The 22,712-nt window shown below is 45.9% G+C and overlaps 1 protein-coding gene across 5 annotated transcripts in view; it reads right to left on the bottom strand.

The window, feature by feature from the left end:
* Nucleotides 1-22,712, bottom strand: part of CTNNA3 (catenin alpha 3) — a 374,030-nt gene that overhangs the window by 19,957 nt on the left and 331,361 nt on the right. For all 5 annotated transcript variants that reach the window (XR_013775088.1, XM_079312299.1, XM_079312296.1 and 2 more), the window contains one exon: nt 1,156-1,261. Coding sequence is in view for 4 of the 5 variants with exons in the window: in XM_079312299.1 (XP_079168425.1) it covers nt 1,156-1,261 (106 nt within the window). In the remaining variant the exon portion in view is untranslated. The remainder of the gene's footprint in view (nt 1-1,155; nt 1,262-22,712) is intronic.

The following is a 22,712-nucleotide window of genomic DNA, read 5'->3' as shown; positions in this document are numbered from 1 at the left end:
GTGTGTGTGTGTGTGTGTGTGTGAGTGGTGAGCAGGGCAGGGTTCTGTGCATGCAGGGTGTGTGTGTGTGTGTGTGTGTGTGTGTGTGAGTGGTGAGCAGGGCAGGGTTCTGTGCATGCAGGGGGGTGTGTGTGTGTGTGTGTGTGTGTGAGTGGTGAGCAGGGCAGGGTTCTGTGCATGCAGGGTGTGTGTGTGTGTGTGTGTGTGAGTGGTGAGCAGGGCAGGGTTCTGTGCATGCAGGGTGTGTGTGTGTGTGTGTGTGTGTGTGAGTGGTGAGCAGGGCAGGGTTCTGTGCATGCAGGGTGTGTGTGTGTGTGTGTGTGTGTGTGTGTGAGTGGTGAGCAGGGCAGGGTTCTGTGCATGCAGGGTGTGTGTGTGTGTGTGTGTGTGTGTGTGAGTGGTGAGCAGGGCAGGGTTCTGTGCATGCAGGGTGTGTGTGTGTGTGTGTGTGTGTGTGTGTGAGTGGTGAGCAGGGCAGGGTTCTGTGCATGCAGGGTGTGTGTGTGTGTGTGTGTGTGTGTGTGAGTGGTGAGCAGGGCAGGGTTCTGTGCATGCAGGGTGTGTGTGTGTGTGTGTGTGTGAGTGGTGAGCAGGGCAGGGTTCTGTGCATGCAGGGGGTGTGTGTGTGTGTGTGTGTGTGAGTGGTGAGCAGGGCAGGGTTCTGTGCATGCGGGGTGTGTGTGTGTGTGTGTGTGTGTGTGGTGAGCAGGGCAGGGTTCTGTGCATGCAGGGTGTGTGTGTGTGTGTGTGTGTGTGTGTGTGAGTGGTGAGCAGGGCAGGGTTCTGTGCATGCAGGGTGTGTGTGTGTGTGTGTGTGTGTGTGTGTGTGTGAGTGGTGAGCAGGGCAGGGTTCTGTGCATGCAGGGTGTGTGTGTGTGTGTGTGTGTGTGTGTGTGTGTGTGAGTGGTGAGCAGGGCAGGGTTCTGTGCATGCAGGGGGTGTGTGTGTGTGTGTGTGTGTGTGTGTGGTGAGCAGGGCAGGGTTCTGTGCATGCAGGGTGTGTGTGTGTGTGTGTGTGTGTGTGTGGTGAGCAGGGCAGGGTTCTGTGCATGCAGGGTGTGTGTGTGTGTGTGTGTGTGTGTGTGGTGAGCAGGGCAGGGTTCTGTGCATGCAGGGTGTGTGTGTGTGGTGAGCAGGGCAGGACTCTGTGCTCACCTGCTCAGCAATGAGCCGTGCCAGCACGTCCATGCGTGAGCCCGACTCTGAGATCATCTTGGCAGCGTTGATGACATCACACGTGTGCTTCAGTGGGCCTCTCCCCCTGCAGAGAAACACACTCACCATCAGCCTCAGCCTGCAAACCAGCTGCACAACAACCCCATTCAACAAAGGAATTAAACCATACACAGGTTACAGTAATTAAACCCTCCAGCCCTTCTGATGTCCCACCGATTTGTATTGTTTGCCATCAACAGGATACAGAAGTAGAGAAAGATGTCAGGCTCTTCATACTGACAGTACAACCCACCCCAAATCCTGATTTTGAGAAATTTCTTGGGCAGTTTGCTATTCCCAGGGTTATATGATGTTATTATAAAAGCAAGGCCTTATAAAACATGGTTTAGGCCCTGCTACTCTAGCTAAGCTAGCAGCCAGCAACTCCCCATGTGAAAAAGTCTTAATATGCAAACTAACCTAAAATAGAGAGGTTTGATGGATATGCAAAATGCCATTTACCCACCAATGAACTGAGTGTCAGTGCACTGTTATCCAGTTAAATGTAACACAGTGCCTTCTGATACTTCCTATAAATATGAGCTATGGGAATAAAGAATTGGCTTTTTCTGCATGAAGAAATGGAGTCCTGTCTGCTTATTACTGCAACCATCCAGAGCCTGTGACATAAGGCACAGGCTTAGCTGCCTTAGGGTATGGCATAATGAGCCATTAGTCCCAGTTCATGATGTTAGGAAATTCTGAGTACTCTGAAAAGAACACTTGGGAAGGTACACCAGATCTGCTGAATCACTGGCCAGATGGAAGAATGAGAGAAAAACTAAAAACCCAAACCAGGATGCTAGTTCAAGTGCAAACACTGAACCTGGACATGAAGACAGAGTTCCTGTAGCATTTCTGTACAAAGCCAGAGGGGCTGTTGGAGTGGTCAGGCTCAGCAGCAGTCCCCTGAGGCAGAGCTGCTGTGGAACAGCAGACAGCACACCCAGGTACACCCAGGTGATAAATACCCTGCACAAAGCCTTCCTGCAGCTCCCTGTTGTGGTGAGACTGCAGCTGCAGTCTGTGAGGGGCTCCAGAAGGAAGCTGTGCACAAAGGATGATTCCATGTCACAAACACAAGGACAGGCTGAAGGGTTTACAGCCACAGCAGAGTGCACGTCTGGAGGGGGCTCAGCAGGAATGGTGAGCAGGAGAGCTGTGGGACACTCCAGGGCTGTGCTGGCTGAGACTGGGAGCTCACCTGAGCAGCAGGCTCAGGGAGGGCAGAGCAGAGCAGCCCTGCCAATGGACAGACTCTCACAGGACTCCCACAGGCACTCCTATCATTTTCTTGTCTGAAATTCAACAAAGGAGTTCCATGGGTTTGGGTGAATAACTACCAGGTTCAATGCATGCTGCCTTCTAATGGAACCAGTGCACCTGTGCACTTGGTGAATCCCCACTTCTGATTTAGCACAGAATCAGCAGATTCAGAATGCCACTAACTCACATTAACTCCCTGAATCCAGATGTTACACACACATAAAATCTATTAAATCATCCAGGTTGTTTTCCCCAGCCACTGCACAGCTTCCTACCACTTTTATATGCACTTGCATTTTTTTCTGACAAGTTTGAAGTATGAAAAACCGCTCTGCTTGAAAGGCAATGTTTCCCTGAGCTATCCATCTCACTCTCTGTAACACTTTTCCAAGTATTTAGGTGTTTCTCTGTATCACTTTAACAGCATCCCTTTCCTCCTACAGACCTGCTCCCTGATCCTCCTCCACCACATGCTGAAGCATCCCAAATTATGGTGAAATAGTGCAGATCTGCACACAACAGCTCATGCACCAACCCCTCTTAAAGAAACAAATATAAAAAACCTTTCCACCAAGTACCATATCCCAGTCAACAACATCACAATTTCTCCTTTGTGGAGTTTTCCACCTCTTCCCCTAAAGAAATTCTAATTTCTCCTATGGAAACAATGTAGTAGTTTAAAAAAAATATATTTTTTTTCAAGCCAGTTTTAATCTTACTGTTTTTTCTCTGCTTCCAGTCTCTAAGGCCAATCTTCACCTCAAACATTCAGTTTACTGAAGTTCATCCCTGTGATTTCACTGAATACATAACCTACAACAGTAGACTCTGGATTCATTGCATGGAAGATCTAATACATCTATTTTCCTCACACCTCACTATTTCCAAGCATAAAGCCTTACAGGTTGAACAAGTTGATAACACATTCAAGGTGATGAAAAAGACAAGACATGAAGTACTTTATTTACAAGCAATTATATCTCCCCAAGGTAGTGATGGATTGTTACTAGAGCTCAAATCAACTGCTCTATCCAACAAAAATGGGAATAGGCCATAAATAATATATAGAGAGACATCCAGCTTTGTCTAACAAGAAAGAAAATGGATTATGTACAAAGAAAGCAGTCTGGAGTATCTCCACAAAGATATAGGGAAACTTTACCTCAGTATTTCTTGAAAGGTACAATGACAGGAGGAAAGAAGCTGGACTGTGACCAGGGGTCAGGGGTAATTGTGAAAGAAAGCCTAAAGCCTGTCAAACCTCATTGCTCCTGCTCCAAGCCAGGACAAACTGAGAGCAATTCCATCCCTGTCTGCCTGACCCTATCCACAGGGACTAGCAGGCACCAGTATGGATCATTATTGGCTGTTCTCCACACTGGAATGTCACTGTGAAAAGCAGTCATACTCTTAATTCTTACAGTAAAGGAACCTTCTACTTCAGCTCCAAAACCTCTTTGCCATCTCCTTTTCCAGGAGGAGGAACTCATCTGTCTGCAAGCAAAGCTGGTGGCTCCCTCAGCAAATGCTCACACGTGCCCAGCAGCAGCAGCAGCAACGGGCAGAGGGAGCAGCAGCAGCAACGGGCAGAGGCAGCAGCGGGCAGAGGCAGCGGCAGCAGCAACGGGCAGAGGCAGCGGCAGCAGCAACGGGCAGAGGCAGCGGCGGCAGCAACGGGCAGAGGCAGCGGCAGCAACGGGCAGAGGCAGCGGCAGCAGCAACGGGCAGAGGCAGCGGCGGCAGCAACGGGCAGAGGCAGCGGCAGCAACGGGCAGAGGCAGCGGCAGCAGCAACGGGCAGAGGCAGCGGCAGCAACGGGCAGAGGCAGCGGCAGCAACGGGCAGAGGCAGCGGCAGCAGCAACGGGCAGAGGCAGCGGCAGCAACGGGCAGAGGCAGCGGCAGCAACGGGCAGAGGCAGCGGCAGCAGCAACGGGCAGAGGCAGCGGCAGCAGCAACGGGCAGAGGCAGCGGCAGCAACGGGCAGAGGCAGCGGCAGCAGCAACGGGCAGAGGCAGCGGCAGCAGCAACGGGCAGAGGCAGCAGCAGCAGGCAGGGGCTGAGGAGCTCCCAGCTCAGCCCAGCACAGACACGTCTCACAGCTCCACAGTGTGAGCTGAGCTGCACCATCAGCTCCAGCCACAGGCCCCTGCTCACAGCCACTCCCCAGCCCTGAGCACAGGCTCTGACCATGCTGCCTTCAGGCTGCTCTGAGCCCAGCAGCTCCTGCCAGCTCCCCCTGACTACAGCTTTGCCAGGGGCACTGCAGAGGAGGCACAGCTGCAAACCAGTCCTGACCCAGCCACCCACCTCTGGCTGCTCACACCTGAGCTCAGCAGTGGACCAGGTCTGGCAATGCTGCCCAGAGCCAGTCCCCCTGAGCAGCCCCAGCCTGGCCCATCTGTGAGGCTGGCAGGGGCTCCCTGGAGGTGGGAGTGGGCTGGGACATCTCCTCAGGGGAGGAAGGTCAGAGCTCCCACCCAGTGACCAAAGTGCTACTTCAGGTACACGTCTGTCCTGAGGGAAGTGCATTACTCACACTGCTGTGCAATGTGTAAGCTACAGCCACACAAAGATACTCCTACAATTAGTAATTTTATAGACACTGTTGGGGTTAGTTAATTCAGGTGTCACCACACTCTAAGGCACCAACTGTACCTCCTGCAGCTCTTCCCCAAACACTCCGTGTGCTTCTCCTTCCTGCTGCCTCCCATAGCTGCCCTGCAAAGCACTTCAGTACTGGCATGGTAGAAATCTGGATTCCAGGCTCACACTCTCATCTGAAGTTTGCTTTTTGTTTTATTAACCTGGTGGCTGTGTGCAGTCCTGGGAGCAGGGAGAAGGATTCACACCTCACTCATTACAAAGGCTCTAAATTTACTGAGTGAATTGCTTTTTCCTGCACATCACTATGCCTGCCCCTCCCACCTCAACAAGCAGTTTTAGATGAATTCTGTGAAGGGCCTGGTGTTCAAGGAGGAAGAATTATGCTTTTTAGAATCATGGTTGTAAACAAAAATCCTTTTTATGACACCTGGCTGCACATCTCTATCAGTTACACCCACACAGAGAGGAGGCAGCAGAGCTCCTCAGGAAATCCACAGGGAAGAGGTAATTGGAGATAGTACAGGTGGATCCCAGAGCTGACCTCTGCCACTTTCTTACAGCTGTAGACACAAGAGCAAGAAAGATTTTCTTGTCATGCATTTTCTGTCACTGTCTGGGTGTACCAGTTTGGAAATTACAAGAGAAGAGCTCTTAATGGTAGCAAAACAAAGTAACTGAATTAAGGCCAGACCCCCACTCGACATTTACAGGTGCAATGGCTGAAGCAGATCCATTCCTTGACAAAATTAATGTAACATTATTCCTTAACAAAAATAACATAAATGAAAATGTAGCCAGATGAGAAAAGGGCAGAGTGAAAAAAACATTAAAAGGCATGAAGTAAACAACCATAAACTCATTGTAATAAACAGAATTTTGGAGGGAGAAATACCTTTTGTGAGTAAAGGAATTTAAGACTTACAAAAATACTTGGATTCTATGGACCCAAAAATGGGACAGTGGAATTCCAGGCACAGTGAACACAGCATATATGCATCTGTTCTGTAATTCTGGAAGTGAAAATGGGTTTAATACAGGAGTTTTTCTTCCTTCCCTTGTGCCCTGGTAACAAGAGCAGTAAGGAAGAGTAATGTGTGCTGGGCTGGCACCTCCCTGGCTGTGCAGAAGCCAGCCCCACACCCTGTGCCCCCCAAACCTCCTGGCAGCAAGGCCAGCAGAGCAGCTGCCCCAGCTCTGTCAGCCCCAAACACTGTCTGCTGAGGGCAATGAGTCCTATCTACTTGGAGTCAAACCAACAAGAAGCACACAGAATATAACAGAGATGAGTAACAGCCACATGAGTCTTCAGGCATAAATACTGTCCAACTGATGGAAAACAAGCTTTTATGGCTTCTGGGAAGATGGGAACCTATAAATACGTCTCTTCAGGCAGGGTCTGAAACCTTCTCTGGTTGTGTTTTCAGGATCTGCCTCAACAATACATGGAAAATTGATGAAGTCACTGCTATGGAGATGCCAAACCTGGAAGAGCTCAGTGCAAGAGGGACTGGTCATCAAAGGCCTCTGCCACAGTGGAGGGCACAACAGAAGCAACCTGGTTTATCTGGGGTCTGCCTCAGTGCTGGAGCTGCCCAGTTCTTTATTCATGGCTTGAGTAAAGAGAATGCTTAACGAACTTACATTTGATACTGATGTGGAAAAAGAAGGAACTAGGCTAGGAGGCCAGATTTGGAATTAAGGATTGCCTGAGATAAGCAGGAAGAAAAAGTAGAGGCAATGAAAAAAAGATACATGCCCTCAGGGAAGAAAATCAAACACACAGATACACCTGGAGTCAGTCCCTACACAAGAGGAGAGTGAGAAGCTTTAGTGGCTCACAAATCCATCAGGAGTCAGCACTAGCATGCTGCAGAAGAGGAAGTAATGGGAAAGAATACAGAGGAGAAATAAACACTTCTGGTATCTCTTGCAGTAGAAGGTGTGTGTAGGAGAATTCCTGGGAAGATGAAAGGCTTCATTTAGGGAAGAGAAGACTGAGTGCCAACAGAATGGATTAGGTTTGGGTTTGCTCCCAAGCTGCAGCTGATTCCAGTGGAACAGGCACAGCTGTGGCACTCACGCAGAGCAGGGCCCAGCATCAGTGGCATCCTGCCATGCCAGGTCCTGTCCCAGCCCACCCTGCTCCTGGGAGCTGTACTTCCCCAGTCTCCCTTCCCCAAGGCAGAATGATAATGCAGCTCTGGCTAAAGAAATCATGGAAATAAAGACCAGTGCAAAAATCCATGGGATTAGTTAAAGGCTTTACAGCTCTGTGGCAGTGAAATGGGATTTGAAAATTACTGCTATTTACAGCAATTCTTTTAAATCAATACAATTTTCCATCAGTCCTATGAGTCTTTCTTTTTCTGCTCTACTATCTAGATACTCACTGTTGATCTCATATTGGCAGTTTTCTTATCTGGGTCATCCTTCTCTCCCCAAGTCCCCAGTGCTTTCACCAGCTCTACAAAATAAAGCCAAGCTCTTATTTAGAAGGCCTTGCTCTACGAGGGACCCAGTCATTTGTTTCTGTTGCTCTTACTTGCTGTATTGTCCAACCCAAGACCAAAATACAACTACCAAAAATTTTCTAAGCACTTTGCTCAATACAGAAGCAGATTCTTCAAACACCTTCAGTGACTATCAACCTCAATTCTGATGGCCATATCCAAATTTCCCTGAATCTCACTAAACCCAGGATCACCTGTGGTCTCTGAGGCAAACCTGAGTGCTGTGGTATCTTCACAAAGCACCTGGCAGCCCCTGTGGTACATCTATAGCTCATTACTTGAGTGGTTGCTGATAATAATGTTACCTATCAGGGATGCTTCACAATTTGGAGCTGCCTCTTAAAATAAGAGAGCACACAGCAGCAGTCAGGTGGGAGCAGAGGAAGGAATGTCAGGAGAGAAGCTGTACCTGCAGCCTGGGAGGCAGAAAAGCAGCCCAAGTTCTGACTATGAGTTGTTAAATGCGAATTCTGACAAAACTCATCACAGCAACAACAGAACGTGGGAAGCAAAGCATCAAAGGGGTACAACTGTACAGGTCTGACTGATGCACTGAATATTTATGTGTGCAGCAACCACACACAGCAGTGTCTGATGTTTACATGCACTATTTATAGAGATAGAAATCAAAGAATTGTGGCATCTTCCCACATTAACACTTGTGCACACACAGACAACCTTTCCCTTCACTTCTAGATTCCAATGTCCAAATCTTCTCTAAGACCTTTGCAGTAATCTTACAATCCTGATGAAATGTGTTAATGAAAATGTATAATTTCTGCTCAGTTGAGAACAGCTGTACGAGGTACATAGATTAAATAAATGATCAGATCATCAAATTCAGTACTTTCACCTATACATAAAAAAATAGCATTACCAAATTCTCACTGTGATCTAAAGAAGAAAAGCAAAGCTCATTGTTGCCTAACTATTTAATCAGTGGATTTTATACTGAAAAAAAAAAAAAAAAAAAAGAAAAAAAAGTCAAAAGCCTGCAGTGATGAAAAAAGTGGAAAGAGAGGAAGCTGCTGTCCTGCAGCAGGTCTCAGCTGGGTTTAAACTGGACTTTGATTATGCACCTTATCACAGACTGCAAGAGAATTTCAAGCATCCAAGGGTGCATCAATGTGCACAAATCAAAGTATGGCATGTCTTGGATTTCCAGCTCTGCAAGCACCTATCAACACAGAAATACTTCTGTGTTTGGTACTAGTCTGTTAAAAAACAATTAAATTACAATAAAAGCAGTGGTTTGTACACAACAGTGCACCTGGATAAATCTGATTATGCCTTTTGCAGGTAGATGGCATCCATGAAGCTCAAGTTTAGTTCCAGAGGACATTATTTACAGCTGTAGAAACTGGTTTCCCCAGTTTGCCATCTCCCAGGCACTTTTTCCTGTGCCACCAGAAGCATCTCCCCAGACTCCCTGGGATCTGTTTCTCACAAACACCATTAGTGCAAAGAGAGAAACACCACATGTCAAGTGTTCTGCCATCTCAACCAGGCATCAGCTGTGTATGCCTCTCATCTCTTTTTACCCTCGTTATCTCCCAGATGCTTCTCCATTTCCTGCTCCCAGATCCAGCCTTTCACAGGACACTCCCATTTCCAGCCCCTGAGGTCAGCCCACCTCACCAGCCATGGGCTGTAATTGGCTGCCTGTCATTTTAATCACTGTTTCACACCCACAGTTGTGTTTCAGTGACTGCAGGAAAAGCCTCTGCTATTGGCCTCCTCCTGTTCTCCTGTCATGAACAAAAATGATCTGGGGATTTTAACCTCTCTGGCACAGGAGCCATGCAAGAGGCTCACAGAATGTGTTTCAGGAGCTTCTGAGCTCTGTCTGTGAGCAGCAACATTAAACCTGTGAGTGCACAGCTCCCCTGCACTCTGAGCTCTAATCTTTAAAAACTGAAACATTCTCCTTGCTTTCAAAAAAAGTTTATCTTTTCAGTTCTCCAGTAACAACAAGGAAATAGATTGTCCTGAAAATCACTATTCATGTCTTTTCTTTAAAAGAATCCAGCCACATCTCCACCCAGACTACTTCCTTGGCCTTTCAGAGCATGCCCTGCTCAAAACAAGGCCTGTCCATCAACTTAAACTCAGTGAATCCCAAAAGGTAGAGTTTATGGCTTTATGACTGCTGTATTATCATTCTTTTAGGGTATTTATTACTCATTTAATTATGTCATTAAAAATTACATGAATGGCAGATGTTACCCTTTGAAATTTCCCATCAGATCACAGACACTGACGAACCAAGTGACAAAACTGAGTTACAGGAGTGTGACCCATGCTGCTGAAGAACTTCTAAAGGATTTTTATATTTTTCAATAGCTAATGAAGACAGTGAATTGATTAACCAGAACTAAGCACTGAACACTCCAGAGTGTCTCTCGGAGTTCAGAGAGCTCCAGGGACACAAAGGCAGTGCCATGAACAAGAGGCACAGCAGGAGAGCTCTTGCTTAGAGGCACAGGTCACAGTGCCAGCTGTTGGACACACCCACACAGCTGTAACTCTGCATTTCCATCTGCTCTGTCACCAAGCTGGCTTTTTGCAGTTTACAGTTTTGATCTGTTTTTCCCCTAATCCAACTGACCACAATCCCACTGATCATCTGACAGGACAAACTGCAAATGGAAGTAGATTAATTATTTCAGCTTGCTCTCAGATGCCACAGTTCCATCATTAGCCACCACATCAGAGAGAATAACAAACCTTGTGGAGCAACTCTGGACATGGAGACCCCCTGCAAGCAAAGATGCTGGATCCTTCAGGACCAGGCAAGCACACTGGAAACCCTGGGAAGCCTGGCACAGGCACAGTGTGGGGGTGTGAGCACAGCTGCTCAGAGGGCACAACACAGCAGAGCTAAGAGCTGTAGCAACAATGCACATTTAACTCTGAAACCTGCTGATCTCAAATCTCCTCATTCCCCTCAACTATCTCTTCAACCACAGTAATTAAAAAAAAAAAAAATCTCATCCAGATCTCAAAATCCACAAAACTGTTCAAAAAGTTGTACAGTTTGGATTACCTGTGTGGAAGGGGGTGTTTTTGAGGCTGAGGGCTGCACACTGGTCATGTCTCCAGGCATTCAATCCTGACAGCCCAAACCATTTCACCTTCCAATCAATGTTATTGAACTGCCAGACTGCATCCACTGGGGACACCTCTGCAAGAGCAACAAAAAGTGCCTTCCCCAGTGAAGCAGAGGTCTGAGCTCCCCTGCCCACAGGTCTTTAGAAGCAGCCATTTCAGGGAAAAAGAAACTTTTATTGCTAGATGCAGCCCCTGAACAATCAGCCCTTGCTCTGGCCACTGTCCCCAGGCTTTAACCCCTGAATAATCAGCCCTTGCTCTGGCTGCCATAGCCAGCTCCTTCTGCTGTGAACTCGGGCTATTAACAACCCTATTTCCCAACACTGCTCCCACATGCTGCTCATTAACAGCTTCTCAAGGCTACTTGAAAGAACAAGTGCTGTCATTATAATTTAACTACCCAGACCAAAGTCACAACAAAGGAATCAGTCCTCAGAAAAACCCTGGAAAAATATAAGTTTATACCAAAGTATGATTAAAGAACTCACCTGGGCTACCAGTAAACCACTCACGTTTTTGCTCAGAAAGATGCATTTGGTTAAAGGGATATTTATTACATTATGGCAAAACTGTCTTTCAGAGTTCCCATCTTGTGTTTGGCAAAGACAAAGACCACAATTATAAGAGATTTTGTAACTATGATAAATGCTTTTAAAATTGGATGAAGTTTAGAATGCATAAATGGGAATGGAAGAATTTTTTGGAGTTAGGGAATCAATTTTCTGGTAGTTAAACTGCTGTACCTTATACTACTGCTGTATCTGCATTTATCAAGTTTTGAAGCTACATCTTCAGGAAACAATGGCAATTTTTGCCAGACGGGGACATTTCCAAGGGGAGAGATGGAGCTGAGCCCTCTGCACCTCATTCATTATAAACTCAGCAGCAGGTGGAATTAAGGGGGCTAATGAACCCTGAGAGGAACCAAACCAGGACCAGCAGAACCAAAATGCTGCCCCAAACCTGTAATGATAGGCTTGAAGCTGGTGGAAGACAATAAAATTCACCTTTCAAAATCAGTTCATTCCACCAGCAGAGTCATATTTTAGAATTTCTCAGAAAACTGTCCTCACCCCATTTGTTTTTTTTCAAAAACACACCTTCAGTGTTGCAAACTGAAACTAATGGCATGATCTATAATGTAATTAAAACATTTTGTAGTGAAAAAAGAACAAAGTACTCATAAAAAATGAACATTTTATGTTATATATGCACCTAGCACATCTGCTATGCCACAGGGACAGATGTTTATTAATATGGATATTGGATCATATTGCTAGACTGCTAATGGCTCAGTAATCAATCTTCTAAATACCACACAAGTTTCTGATTATATGCAGAATCAGTCATCAAAATATTTCCCAAAAATCCTGCTTCACTTTGGCCTGTGAAAAGCACCATTACTTGCAGTTTGGTTTCAACCCCAGGGTACAATACTTACAGCATGTTGTATAAGAGACTTAGAGACACTCCCTCTAATATGGTAAATCAGACAAAACTTCCAACTCTCAGGATCAGAGCTCTCCTCTTCTTGCCACAGTCCTACAGATCATGCTCTTACCTGAATTACTGGCTCATGGTGAGAGTCTAGTCAGACAATTAGAGACAATTCAGTTAATTATGGAAATATTGGGCTTCAGCTGAGCATCCCTGCTTAAAGGTTTCTCAAACTGTCTAAATAATTATGGTTTATTAAAGATCATAATATCCTTTTCTAATATTAGAAAAGCACTTAACTACTGATGCTCACTACACATTTGCCCTCCTCCTCACTGTGGACATATTCCCCCACCAACTCTTCTCCTAATTTCTAAGCCCTCATGAAGGTACAGATAATAAAGTTCACTTCATTGCAAGTTCACTAAAGAGGGAAAAGCACCTGCCTGTAAAATGCAAAGAAGAAACTACTTTAGGAGTAAAAAACATCCACTTTGCATAATGACAAAGAACAGCCTTAGACTGAAATGCATTTTCTCTGTACTTCATCAATTTGATATGTGCCTTGCTCACACTTTGGGAAAACCAATGGTTGGCTGGAGTTAGCACCAGCCCTGCAGTGCCACAGGAACAGGGTTATGATGTTCCCATCCTCCCAACCTCTCTCACTTTTCATGGGGGGCTCTCCTCACTGCTCTGCTCACATAAGCACAGTGTAATGTAATGTGAATGAAATTTGTATTGTCAGCCCCAAGCACTCAAAAATCATGAGTCAGGCTCCAAAATACCACAGAACTGGAGTAAACACCAGCAGAACTAAAATAATACATCTGCAGTTCTTTGTATTTGTGTTCTCTTTTTCAAGCCTTCAGGGGTCCCATTTTCAGGATTTGCTCAACAACCATGAAACTTAATTAAAAAATGCTGGGGGTAGGTGAGTTTCTCCTACAAGAACATATCTCCAGCACCAAGACACAAAATAATACACACAAAGATTTTTAATAACATTCTGAGTTAGAAGCACTGGCGTGTAAGTCTAAGAAAAGAGCAGTTAAACATGTAAGGTCTCAATTTCTGCCTGCTCATCAAATGGCTGAGGAAGCTCTCTTGCAGCCACACAGTGGTGAGAGATAAGTGGGAATATGGCAGGAGAATATTGGCAGTGGCTAGAATCTACCCCTGATGCCAAAAAAAACAAGACTTGATAAAAATTCTTACCATGGGTGCTGTTTGCTAGAAGAGCTTTTGGCAGGCAGTCCTGACTCTTGCAGTGCTGTTCAATGCTTACCCCACTTTGCTCTCCTCTCCACCATTTCAGGAATAAGCAATTTGCTACAGACTGCCAATTACAGAGCATCCATCACTCCTGCTGCAGAGCACTGGGCTGAGGAAGGGATTTCCTTCCCCCAGCCATGCAGGAGCCCAGCTGCTGCAAGACCTGGGAGAGGCAAAGTGAGCCAGGAGCTGGGTCTTGCAGAGATCATTGCTGCTTGGGACTGCCTGTGCAACCTCTGCAGGACAGGCCACTCCTGATTACACTAATTAGGTACTTCCAGGTTTTCTTAAGGACAAGGAAGGCAGGAGACTTTCCTGAAAGGACACACAGTTTCTGCAGAAGATTGTGTTAACACAAGTGACACAGTTCAGCCAGGCAAGTTACTTGGCATCAGCATCAGTGTCACTTTGCTGTGTCGAGACAAAGCATCTGAAAATATGCTTGGCACAGGCTCTCCAGTGGATAAAATTTTTTTCTTGTATCATGGTAGATAACATTTCCTAGGATGGAAAGCAGAAAGGAGTATTTAATTTGAATAAAACATGCCCTAAAAACAATGTGGTAGTCCTGAACAAAAACACCACTTCATCTGATTCTTGCATCAGTATTAAACCACACTTTTTTCTAAGGCCTTAAATTATAGCAGCAGCTTGTTTCCTTAAGCCTACAGGATTTAAAATGGAAGAGAACTTCTGGAGTAAGTTACTGTCTTGGCAGTAACTTGTGCAGGAATGCACCACAACAGCTGCTTGCTCACTGAAATCCTGACAAAATCTTGAGTTCCTGCTGCTGAGACAGCAAAGATGTGAAGAATGGCCCTGAGTAACTTAGTGAGGACTTCCCTCTTCAGCATCCCCATCATCATTCCTTCTCCAGCCTCCTTGTGCTTGGTTTGCCCTCTGCCAGAATCCAGGGGGAGACGTTACCTGAGTGCTCCTCCCTTGGGGATGGGGGATTGATGTTGGCATTCCCAGCACCAGCAAGGGGCAGCTGCTCAGACACCAGGGACACAGCACTGGACAGCTCTGCCCTCCTGGCACCTTCAGCCTGCCATGCAGAGGGCACTGCTCCTGCAGAGAGCAGGATGGACAGGCCTGGAAGCGCCCTTTGAGGAAAAAACTAAAAACAGCTCCCACATTTAAGAAGGACATGAAAGAGAAGTAACTCTTTGACTCCCCTATCAATCCAGACTGAACTGCTGGTTCCAAAAGAAAAGTTATGGCTTGTGCAGAGGAAAGCTGTAACTCTGTGTGGAAAAGAGAAGTTCCTGACACAGGTAAACTGCAATGATTCATCTGGACAGGAGCTGCCCACCTATAGCCCTGAACACTTGGAAAGGCAAACATGTTTCAGGCATAAATGCAGAATGAAAGGCAATACTGAGTGGGTGCTCACCATGCCCCTTCCAGCAGCAGTGACTCCCTTGGCACAGCTCCTTCCTGCCAGATCCTGTTTCCCACACCATGCCAAAGCCTGGGAGTAACAGCACTGAGCTCTCCCACTTCCTGCTCACAGATGTCCAGCATCTGCTGTCTGCAGCTCCTGCCTTCCTGTGCAAGCACTGAGAACCCTTTAAGGAAACCACTTTTAGAATATTCATGTTATCCTCATCTGCCACCTCTGACTGGCCCACTTGAAAAGCAGAACCAGCAGAGAGCAGACAGCAATAATGAAGGCATTCCACTGAGAAACAGAATCATGTATATTCCACTACAGAAACCTTGAAGCACTAAATTAACTGGGATCCATGATCTGTTTATAACTACTTAGCAAAAAAAGTAACTGAAGAGCAGAGCATTACCATATGTCTAGCAATTACCACAGGCCTGTAGGTACCAAAGAGGCTTCTCAGCCATTACCCACTGAATGTGCTGCTCTGTGCAAATGATTCGGCCAACAGGAAAAGGATGTTTAAGCCAAAGAACAAAATGGAAAATAAACCACTGCTTAATGCTAAGAGTAAGTCAAAGCTGTTAGTGTAAATGGCCAAGTCTTAATTTGACACCCAGCTTTCACAGTTTGCCTTCAGCTCTAGGGAGAGACAGAGTGGTGTCAGGACAGCAGTCAGTGATCAAGCCATGCAGGTGGAAGTGGGAAGCTGGTCTGAATGTTGAAAAGCAGGAACTACATTTCTGTTTCTTCTTTCTCTGGCAGTGCCCTGCTCAGAAGCACACTTTCTCCACATGAGCACTCATTCCTGGGCAGGCCTGCAGGAAGAAGTATGCTCACAACCTCTCCCCTCCTCCCTTCCAGCTCTGGTTGTACTTTATTTATTTTCCTTCTTGGTATATTGAGGACCTGTGGCCTTCCCATCAGCCTAAAGAAGGTTTCAGTGACAGTGTCAGCTCCTTGTTTTAAGGGAGCCTGTGTATGATCTCAGTGGTCTATGGTAGAAAGATTGCTACAGCAAGGATGTTTAAACCAGCTCTTCAATAGGTTTACCATGAGATGTAGTGACCCTACTGAACTCTCAAACTCCTTCCAACAGCTCTCACCCACCCCAGGCACACTGAACAGTGTCACTCCTCCCCTGTGCCACCACAGAGCACCCCAAGCAGTGGGTGATGTGACCCCCAGCAGGAAGAACAGCTCTCAGATGAGCTCAGCAGTGCAGGACTGAGACAGCTTTCAGCAAACATGCTCAAACACCACCTCATGTCTGCAATCTGCATGCACATCCCTCCCCACTTCTGCCTTCAGCCACCCTGTCCCCAGCTCAGGCCTTGGGCTGGAGGCTCTCTGTGCTGTGCCCAGCCTGGCAGCGTGGCACAGGAGGGAGGCAGAGCCCTCTGCTCACCTTTCCACACAGCAGTGCCCCAGCTCAGCCTCAGGGGCACTGGGACAGCCCCAGTGCCACTGCCAGTGACACCTTGAGGGCAAAGACAGCTTGGATTCCCAAAAGTACCACAACAGCAGCTGCCAAAGGTCCTGGACTGAAAACCTGTGCGGAAAAAATGCCATATTGTTTCAGAAGAAGGAAGTGTGAAAACCATTGGCAGGCTACAAAAACCAAGAAAGATCCTTTTTTAATTAAAAAAGGTTGGAACAGACTCCAGCCATAATTTCAGCAGAAAACAGCACTTCAGCACTGTTTCTTTTGTTCACTGTGCTCCCAAGGTGAGCATTTGTGCATAGTTTTTCTCAGAAGTATGCATGCATAATCTAGGAAGAAAACTAAACTAAAACACTACTAAATAAAATTAATTATATAGGAAATACAGTAAGAGTGCTTGCAATTCTGCAGCTTCTGGGAACAGCTGCATTTTATTAGATGGCAATTCCATCCTAGCATGACTCTTGATCACAAAGAAACCAAAGCCTCTTTCCTGTGGACATTATTTCCTGTGGGTTGATCACTCAGAGAGAAGCAAGTCAGACATTTGGTAGGGAGAGATGAGAAATAATACAGGAGAAGTGATATTGGAAAAACAAAAGCCTTAGCTCTCAGAAATAACCATACCTTCATCTGCACAAAAAAAGGGTGACACAGAAAGTGCTGCAGTTCCCAGCCTAGGAAGGAGGGGAAGGCAATAATAAAATACTGAAACAACATACCTCAGTAGAGGAAACTCTAACTATACTTCTTCTCCCCAGCCTAGAAAGCACTTGTGGCATCCCAAACAAGCAAAGCCAGACACACCATCTGGGAGGCTGGAGCTGATTTGGGTACAGCTGGGTACCACATCACCCTGGAGCTGAGGGCATGCTGGGCCCTCACCTCACCTACACAGCAACAGCAGACACATCCAGAACACAGACAAAACCTGTCTCTCTCCAATGCTCATGAGCCTATTGTACATGCCAATGTAAAAGAAAATAGTTTGTTATCAGACCTCTTTGCTTTGGCAAACATGACTTGAGGCCTCCATTGTTCCCCATTTTCTGACAGAGAAACTTTGATACACAAAGTTGATAGCAGTGCTAAGGGACAGGAAGCAGGGGGAGGATGGCAGGGAAGTCCCTGCCCTGTTCCCTTCTCTGGAGGCCCTTGAGATCAGAGAGGCAGCAGACAGTAATACCTCTTTACCAAATCCATCCCAGCCTGCAGCCACAAGCAACCCTCCAGGGTATCAGCAAATTGTCCCCAGCTCTGCAAAGCTATCCAGCCTCAAAAGCAATTCCCACTGACCTGTTTCCTTTCTATTCCACTATCTGCAACTACTACTCATTTTTATGTACCCCCATTAGGTGCTATCTGTATCTCCAAGCTCACAAACTCTGCAGCGACAGCTCCAGACTTCTGTTTCACCAGCCAGGTCAACAGTACAGAAACTGCCACACATCCATCCTTAGACAATAAATTGTCAAGAGAAAAGTAGGTGTACATCTTACTCTAACATGATGGATCTCTTGTAAGCAAAACTTCCATTTGAATCAGCATTAAATTCAGAGGGGAAAAAAAGTAACTAATATTTTATGTCAAATTTCTGGTTGGAATTAATTCACTGCTGTGCCAACTCTTCCAATGAAGGGGCTGATAACTGCAAAAGTTTCCAGTCTTATTTTCTGGAAGCCTTCCAAAGGTTTAAGCTTCTAACTTCTGCTAATTAATTCAGGAGGAACCTGAACATATGGTGTTATAGCCAAAAATATATACCATATACAAAATATAGCAAATAAATCCCATAAAAATAGGCCTATATTTTAAAGGGTAAAAAGCTGGGAGAGGTGCTTTGCCTTTTTAATGACTGCTTCTTTGTTCTCCTAGGAGACCCTGCTGGGTGCTCTCACCCAAGAACAGCTTCAGCAAAATAAACACAAAACCAAGATTTGCATCAAGGCACTGAAGCTCCACAGGCAGGTTGCATTCTGTGCCTTTGGAGAATGCTCCAGAGCTGCCATGGCTGGTCACCTCCAGTACCCAGCAGGGGATCCTGCCTCCATTCTGGGCCTGTTCTGCCCATGCACAGCCCCAGGGCTCCCTGAGCCCAGCCCTGCCCTGGCTCACAGGGACAGCTGTCCTGGGTGAGTCCCTGCCTTGGCAGCAGCTCAGGGGCTGCAGTGCCACAGCCTGGCTCCCCCAGGGCCAGGGAGCTGCTCCCTGCTGCCCTGGCTGGCACTGCCAGAGGCTATCAGCACCCTGGGCTGATGCTGCAGAGCTCTGAGTCCCTTTATCCTGACTGCAGCAGACCCTGAGATGAAGGGCAGAAGGTGCTCTGCCTGGCACAAGACATACAGCTTGGTCACAAAATGGGGCTGCATTTGCTCTGAAGTATGCTGTCATCTGTAGCTGATTTGCTTCTGGTGCTGGATGGATTTCTGCCAGAGGCTACATAGATCTGTTTGTCTGCCTTATTTGTGATTTTGCTATCTATTTGAGTGTGTGTCCATTTTATTAATTTGTTTTTGACTACTCGTATGAGGCATGGACAATAGGTACTTATGATCCTCTTTGCCCAACCAAGAAACATCTCAATCTCTTCACTTTTTTCCCCTCAGCTTTTATGCTAAGGGTTGTATACTCTGAAATAACTGTTACACTAATTGTAATATTTTTAAGGAGCAAGGAATTCACTGAAATCTTACCCAGGACTACAGGACAAGTAAAGAACAAGCAGCAGCTGTTCCCTCTGATTGTTGAGGATCCCTGTCCCCAGGTAAATACCAGTCCCACTTGCACATGGGAGGCTGTGTCAGCACTGCTCTGCCCTGTGACAAACATCAGCACAAACCAGGCATTTCTACACAAACAGCACAATTAAGAGCCTTACTGTTTAAAATGGAACACATTTTCTTGGACTTCCATTTATAAAATTCTTTTAGGATGTGGAGCATGTAATTGCTCTAATCAGAGGAATTAATCTTCACAGCTTCCATGACTACAAGGCATCCTACAGCAAGCAAGAAATGATTCAGAAGTGGCTTCACACAGTCCAGCAGTAAGTCAACTAAACACATCACAGAAGTAAACCACCACCAGAATTTTTAAGCTGAAAAGTTTTACACAAGACTTTTAACAAGATGACTGGGTGAATTATCTTTGGGAGAATATGCCTGGATTTCTACCTGTATACTTGAAATTTAGGAGTCATTTCACATTCTAGCTGCTAATGACTGTTTGTTTAAAATCAATTAAAACATTATCTTAAATTAACTTCCATGTGCACATGAAAAAGGCTCCATTCATAAAAAAGGTTCAATTCCTGAGCCCTGCTACTTGTATCAATATGTGGTTTTCTTGCAGGAAAATGAGAATTTTAAAAAAATGGATTGCAAGCACTGACAATATAAGAAGTTAAACTAGAAAGGTCAAATGTCAAGCTAAAATATTTTTTTCACCTTTCTATCAAAAGTCTGACTGCAACTGTTAAGCTCAATAAAACAACAGTATTATATTCACTTTCATTTCTGTTCCAAGGAAATGGAAGTTGCACAAGTAAAGTACCTTTTTTAAAAACAGTTTTTAAATGAAAGAACAAACTGTGAATGTCTCACCTTTCCAAGGAAAGAGGCAATAGATAAACTGTGAAATAATTACACCTGCTTATCATACAGAAAGATATCCACAGTGTAATTATGTCACTGGGAGAAGGAAGAAATAATAACAGAACATCTTTCTGTCCTGACATTTGTTGAAGAGCTTTTATGTTCCCAGACATTCCAGGAACAATTTCAGGGCTCAGAAGTCTGTGCTGCGTGTACCAGAGCATTGTGAATGTCAGGGGCTGCCTGCAGTCAGCACTCAGAGATGAGAGCAAACTGTTTTGGGTTTGGCAGCCAAGGCACAGAACAGAAGTGCCTAAAACGGTTGTGGTTAAGGAACAACAGGTGACACAAAAGAACAGAAGCTGCAAAAACAAAGCTGATGCACACAGGCCTGTGCAGGGAGCTGTCCCCTTCATACTGTGGTGCTGACAGGCAGCTCCAGTTTATCTTCTCCCTTTAGTATTTCTACTCCAGTTATGAGCAGCAGCAAAACCTGTTTCCTGACTGCAGCTGTGCATGAGCCAGCTGCACCTTGCCACAGAACTGCTGCAGAGGAAAGGACCAACTTTGTGCTCATTATTTTGGCCACTAGCTGCTCACTGTACTGGTGTGTAGGTATTTAATGTGCTTTGTTAAGCTGCCAAGAGCAGCCACATGCAGGGGGGGTGTGCCTCTGATCCCCCACACCCTCTGCAGCTGCACACTGCCACCAGCAGAACCTCTGGCACTGAGAGAACTCCAACTGCTTAATCCCCAGCACAAGGGTCAAAATCTGACTGTGCATTCAGGATCTACTGTGTTTGTGTAACAATGTGACTATTGATACCAATTGTACCTACTACAGGAAAACAAATCCACTTAGCTTGCAGGCAAATTGCATATATAAATACTTGGGGTAACTGTCACAGAGCCAAACTGTTATATTAGTTTTGTTTCTTTATGTGTTTCTCTTTTGGTTCCAAGACTTCAATCCACCAGGTGATTTTCCCTTTGGAAAAGGGAAATATATTTCAAAACATATTTCAATTTTATATTTTTTTTTTTAGAAATTTTATTATTGAAGTATGAATAGCTAGCATTTAATTATTAGAACTCTATTGAACAGCAACTGCAAAATCACATTAAATACTTGCTGGTGTATATATATTTAAGAAACAGCTGAAATTATTTCTACTGTAAGAGTGGCAAAAGCATCCACCAAAGTATCACATGAAACATCACATTCTAGGCAAGTAGTGTAAAGGAAATTCAGACACAAGCTTTTGGGATGGGCAGGAGGACACAGATACTGGATTTCTGCCTTCAAAATCCTGACATATGTGTGCAAATACTAGAAGCCCAGTGACATTGAGGCAGAAGGAGCAGTGCCAGCTGACAGTGCCTGGTGGTTTAAGGTGACAGCCCTCAGGGACCCAGCACAGATCAGAGAGCAGCAGCTGCCTGAGGCCAGAGCAGGCAGTGCTGGCAGGCAGCAGACCCTGGAGCCCTGCAACCCCTCCAGCAGCACTGCAGCCAATGCAATTCTGCTGCTCCTTTTACCAGCAAAATGGACCACTTGACCTACCCTGCTGGAACAAGGAAACCCTGCTGGCTCTGCTCCACAAGGCAGGGATGATAAAACACATCAAGCATGCACACACAGCTCAGCTGTTCCTGCTCAGGAAACTCATTTACCTTAAAGAATGTCTCTATGGAACAAGAAGAATCTGCTCCTAACACAGAACCCAAAGGGCAGGTTTACCTGCTTTGCCCAAAGCTGTCTCCAAAATAACTGTCCTTTCTGATAACTCAGCTGGAAAGCACCTCTGATGACAAAACTTCAATGTTAAAGTGATTTTTGATGACATTATTTCCAGTGGAAGTTGTTTGTTCTCAGATACAGCTTCTGGCACAAACACTGAGTAGCTATGGACTCAAAAGCATCCCAGACTGCTTAAGGGAGCAGTGCTGGGCACTGAGTGCCCTGAGATGAGCAGCAGGGGAGGGAAAGGGCAAATTCCTACAAGTGTCTCGAGCTGAACTGTGACTGCAGTGACACTCAACTCAGGGGCTGGGTAATAAAGGCATCAATACCTTTTGTGGCACTGACAAACCAGGCTGGTGACAGGGACACCTGAGGAGAGCTGGGATGTGGGATTTCCACATGGCTGAGAGGAGCTGGATGGAGCTGACACAATGAGGGCTACAAGGGCCAGAGAAAGGCAAGGAAGGCAGCAGATTTCAGGGTGCAATGAAAAAGCTCCACAGAATTGCAAAAGCATCTGGCTGTTGGATGGGAAATAGGAGGACCACAGGTTACTCTGAAGTGGGAAGGGGCACCAGGAAAAGTAAATCCAAGAGTGAGTTTTGGTGAGGAGTCTAATGGATGGCTTTAACTAGGAACAGAAGCCTCTTCTGTCCCCTTTCTTTGTCATCTGTGTGTCTGGTCTTTGAGTCCAGTGCCTCAGAAGTGCCATCCCAATTTTGCTTTCCCAAGCAAAGACTGCAGCCCAGATGAATTAGGCTCAGGACTGTGGCTAGCACCAGGTAAGGAGCCCTGCTCCACCAGGCAGCTGCACTTGGTGGTAACCAGGAGTAGTGCAGAGAGCAAAGTTCAGCCAGGCTGCAATCCTTGCAGAACTAGAGAACTGCATTTAGTCTTACCACAAGAATAAAGGGGACAGATTTTGGAGGATGACTTTGCTAGATTTCTTTTCTGGTCTTGTTAATTTTTTTTGCTATTTTCACTATATTTCTCATATTAACTCCAATATTGATGCCATTTTAGAAACAAATGTCAAGTAGCAAGAACAAATATGAGACACTTTCTGAACAGTTTGTTGAGAGCTGCACTCTTGTTTAAACATAGTGTTCACACGTGGCCCCA

The sequence above is a fragment of the Erithacus rubecula genome (genome assembly GCF_903797595.1).
Source record: "Erithacus rubecula genome assembly, chromosome: 9".
Lineage (NCBI taxonomy): Eukaryota > Metazoa > Chordata > Aves > Passeriformes > Muscicapidae > Erithacus > Erithacus rubecula.
This window is presented reverse-complemented; position numbering and strand designations above follow the sequence as displayed.